Raw genomic sequence first — 4,758 nt, 5'->3', positions numbered from 1 at the left:
GCTAAGAATAACTTAGCAATATTGAAGGTTGCACTATCTATTTCTTTTATATATTTCGTTACTTAAAATTTTATTTAAAGTTTTAGCTATAAATTAAAATTAAATTCAATTCACTAAATTCGAAAAATAACTAGTATTAATATAAATGTCACACATAAAATTAAATTAAAGATATAGAGGATTTTAGTTTCACGCTTGAAAATTTGAAATGCAGTAATCGACCATTTGTCGGACATATATCAATTACTTATGTAACTTGTATGTGTTTGCGTCAATATAATGAAGGGTTAAGTACCAATTTCCGCCTATCGATGGCGTCCCTATCGCGTATCACATCTTATAGTCAGGGTAAGTGCTGCTTACTACCTCAACGTGGCAAAATCGAAGCAAATTCCCCCCACTACTTAACGGATGTTAACGGCGTTAGAAAAAAAATATTTTTTCTTCTCTCTCTCTCTCAATTCCGGCCAAATCTCTCTGCAACGCCGGAAACGAACCCAAACTCAACTGCAGTATGTAGTTTCCGGCTAGATCTCCCTCTGCCCTCCACCTCTTCGCCGCCGCCTCAATTTAATCACACTGACACACACATCCTCGCAAGCTCACCTATGTTCTCAGTATTTGTAAAATCACAGCAAAAAAAAAATCAGATCTCCTTCATAGTTTTGCACCTCCCGTGGATGCTCCAGCGTAGCCTCCATCATCTGCTTCAGCCGGAGAGCAGCAACAAAAACCATCCGTCGCTGCCGCGCGTTCTCTTCCTCTCTGAGCCGACACTTACAGCCCTTATTCACCACCGCGAACCACCGTGCGGTCCATCTGCGGTTTCACACCTGTTCTTCACCGACCCCCTCATTCTACCGCTTCAAATCCAATTAATTTGTCAATCAAAGTAATCCTCTCATCTTGGTGGTGAAAATGTTTCGGCCAAACTCAATTGTAGCATATGTGTTTGAGGGAGGAAGGAGGTGGCGAATTTGGAGGGTTTCGGGGGTGGGAGAGGAGGGGGAAGCTGCTGGGTTTGGAGCTGGAGGAGAAGAGGGCTTTGATTGCGGCGGAGGCAGAGGAAGGGCGGCGGGAGGAGTAGGGGGTGTTGGAGGAGGAGTTATCGACGGGGTCGACGGTCCTACACCGGAAGAAGGTCGCGACGGCAGATTTAGAGGAGGGGGCGGACGGATTTTGAGATAGAGAGAGAGAGAGAGATGGGCTTCACCGTAATTAAAAATAAAAAATATTTTTTTTCTAACAACGTTAATGTCCGTTAAGTAGCGGGGGGAAATTTGCTTCGATTTTGCCACGTTGAGGTAGTAAGCAGCATTTACCCTGACTATAGGGTGCTATACGCAATAGGGACGCCATCGATAAGGGGGAATTGGTACTTAACCCTATAATGAATCATATATTCATATAAATTTTACATATATTATTAAACTTCGAAAAGTAAAAAAAAGGATGTTTCAAAATGTCAATATAATAGACTTTTAAAAGATAAAATATTAATTGTTCTAAAAAAGGTAAAAGATTAATTCTATTGTAAAATACTTAAACAGATGCTCATAAGTCATAATTAATTAAGGATTGGAGATGCCCTTCTCCATCCTATTATAAGTTTGAATTTCCCGCAACCGCAATAGCACAGCGGGATTGAATGAAACAGTATCAAATATTATTACAAGTCAGTGAAGTCACAATATAGGAATTCATCAATTAATGGTGGCTAACTGGCAATAGATTAGATCATTTATGTGTGCTGATTTTGCTTTATTTGAAACACCGTACTATATACTCCCTCCGTCCCGCGAAGCGTGACCCATTTCTTTTCGGCACGGGAATTAAGGAGAGTGTGTTTATTGATTTAAGTGTCTTTGCTAATAAAGTGAATAAGTGTTTAAGGATTGCTTTTAGTATGTCTATTAATATTCCTTTTATTTTGAGGATTTGATCTTCATAATTTCTTTATAAATTAATTAATATGATTAGTCAAATATGGTTAATTAATTAAATATTTAAATAATTAAAATACTGGAACATATTAAAGTTGAATTTGTGGCTGCAAGTACACGAATTCTGACACCTATTAAAGCAAGTACACAAGTTCAAAAAACTGAAATTGTTTCAAATTCCTTAAATAAAAATTGGCGGCAGTACAAGGTGAATTCATAGTCTGCGAATATTTCCCACCAAAAGCTAAACTTTACATAGTCTGCGAAAATTTCCCACCAAAAGCTAAACTTTACATGTCTATTTAAGAAACTTACACCACAAAGAAACATAACAAGCTAACAACCAAAAAAACCTAGCAAGCTAAAATGGTGAAAGATCTCACTACAACACAAAGAAACCAAGTGGTGCAATTCATCCTCCAAGGCAGCATTGATGGGAAGCCGAAACATGGCAGAATACTTGAAGCCGTTCAGAAATTCTCAACCTCTCATTCCACTGTTACTCGACTGTGGAGGGCTGCAAGAAAGCAACATCAAGCAGGTGAAGTTATACACAGTGTAAGTCGAAAGATTACTACAAAACGTAGAACTCGAGTTCATCTAGATTTGACTGTTCTATCAAATCTCGAATACACCAAGCGAGGCACGATTAGGAAGCTTGCAGTTGGTCTAGAAACCAGTAAGAGCACCATTGGTAGGTGGGTGAAAACTGGAAAAATCAGAGCACACACAAGTGCTCTAAAACCAGATTTGACAGCCACCAACAAGCTATTGAGGCTGCGATTCTCACTTGAATCCTTAGAATTGGATAGGATTCTTAATAAAATCAAATTCAGAGATATGCATAACACCGTGCATATAGACGAGAAGTGGTTTTACATTACTCGAGGTTCACATAGATACTACTTAGCACCCGGAGAGCCCGAGCCACACCGAACATGTAAAAGCAAGAAATTCATTACCAAGATCATGTTTATGTGCGCTGTAACAAGACCATTGATAGCAGAAAATGGTACTGTTTTATTTGATGGTAAAATAGGTATATTTCCATTCACCATCCAAGTTCCAGCTAAGAGAAATAGTAGGAACAGACAAGCTGGCACACTTGAGACTAAAGCAATCGAGTCAATCACAAAAGAAGTGATTAAAGATTGTTTAATCAACAAGGTACGGCTGTCGCACTTAGATTATTTATGCAGTTAATCTAATGCAAATGTATCTAGTGATGTTGTCTCAGATTATAATATCATCATCGACATGTTTAGTTTCTGTTCTTACCATGTTTAGTTTCTGTTCTTAGCAATGAAATGCACAAAACACACAATCAGCAAATAAAACTCACCATTTCAGTGCATATGACATATTAACAGATCATACCATGTTTAGTTTCTGTTCTTACCATGTTTAGTTTCTGTTCTTAGCAATGAAATGCACAAAACACACAATCAGCAAATAAAACTCACCATTTCAGTGCATATGACATATTAACAGATCATACCATGTTTAGTTTCTGTTCTTACCATGTTTAGTATCTGTTGTTAGCAATGAATTGCACAAAACACACAATCAGCACATAAAACTCACCATTTCAGTGCATATGACATATTAACAGATCATACCAGCCATAATGGCTAAGTGGCCAGAGGGAGCTAGCAAAGATATATTCATTCAACAAGACAATGCAAGACCTCACATACTAGATAATGATCCAGATTTCAGGAAGGCAGCTAGTCAAGGAGGCTTCAACATTAGACTCACACAACAGCCACCAAACAGCCCAGATTGTAATGTAAATGACTTGGGATGGTTCCGAGCCATTCAATCGTTACAAGTTGAGACTGCGTGCAAAACAGTAGATGAACTATTGAAGGCAGTTGTGGATTCTTTTGAGAAGCTATCACCCCATACTCTTAATGCTGTTTTTCTTAGTTTACAGGGATGCATGATGGAAATCATGAAGTTTAAGGGGCAGAATTGTTACAAGATTCCACACATGGGAAAAGATGCACTTAGAAGGTTGAACCAACTGCCACAGAACTTGGAAGTCCCAGTGGAGTTAATTCAAGGGTGTATAGATTACCTAAATGAGATGGGCAACCAAGATGGAATCACAGAAATAGTGCAAAGCCTTGGTTTAGATGAGATTGAAGGTTACTAATCAGCTTATACCTTAAGTTTTTGGGTAGCATTTTGTACATCAGAGCACATATGTAGTTGCTCATAAACAATGGTTTAACCTTTTTTTGTAAATCAGAGCACATATTTAGCAGCTCATAAGCAATAGTTTAACCTGCATTTTGTAAATCAGAGCACATATGTAGCAGCTCATAAGCAATATTTTTACTCTTTTTAGTATCTGTTCTTGTCATATTTAGTATCTGTTCTTTTCACCTCAAAACAAATCAGGCTCATCACAACAAGTTCAGAGCAACAAATCAGGCTTATCACAACAAGTTCAGAGCAACAAATCAGGCTAAATCAGGCTCATCACAACAAGTTCAGAGCAACAAATCAGAGCACATCACAACAAGTTCAGAGCACCACCAACAACAATTCAGAGCACCAACAACAATTCAGAGCACCAAATCAGAGCACCAACAAGTTCAGAGCAACAAATCAGGCTAAATCAGGCTCATCACAACAAGTTCAGAGCAACAAATCAGGCTAAATCAGGCTCATCACAACAAGTTCAGAGCAACAAATCAGAGCACATCACAACAAGTTCAGAGCACCACCAACAACAATTCAGAGCACCAACAACAATTCAGAGCACCAAATCAGAGCACCAACAAGTTCAGAGCAACAAATCAGAGCA

At 38.5% G+C, this 4,758-nt stretch overlaps 1 protein-coding gene across 1 annotated transcript; it reads left to right on the top strand.

Moving 5' to 3' along the window:
• The first annotated feature begins 2,309 nt into the window (after window positions 1–2,309).
• LOC131011694 (uncharacterized) lies at window positions 2,310–4,611 on the top strand. Its single transcript, XM_057939489.1, has 3 exons — window positions 2,310–3,110; window positions 3,556–4,093; window positions 4,319–4,611. The coding sequence occupies exons 1-3, from the start codon at window positions 2,310–2,312 to the stop codon at window positions 4,609–4,611; spliced, it is 1,632 nt and encodes a 543-aa protein (XP_057795472.1).
• Window positions 4,612–4,758: the final 147 nt, after the last annotated feature.

Source organism: Salvia miltiorrhiza, chromosome 1, assembly GCF_028751815.1.
Source record: "Salvia miltiorrhiza cultivar Shanhuang (shh) chromosome 1, IMPLAD_Smil_shh, whole genome shotgun sequence".
NCBI lineage: Eukaryota > Viridiplantae > Streptophyta > Magnoliopsida > Lamiales > Lamiaceae > Salvia > Salvia miltiorrhiza.
Note: the sequence above shows the minus strand (reverse complement) of the source record. Positions and strands in the feature narration are given on the sequence as shown.

Bases quoted from the DNA above. Each gene is read 5' to 3' on its own strand.
- LOC131011694 (XM_057939489.1), top strand. From the start codon at position 2,310: ATGGTGAAAGATCTCACTACAACACAAAGAAACCAAGTGGTGCAATTC. The intron at 3,111-3,555 runs GTACGGCTGTCG...ACATATTAACAG, and splicing joins AAGATTGTTTAATCAACAAG to ATCATACCAGCCATAATGGC. The intron at 4,094-4,318 runs GTTACTAATCAG...TGTCATATTTAG, and splicing joins TGGTTTAGATGAGATTGAAG to TATCTGTTCTTTTCACCTCA.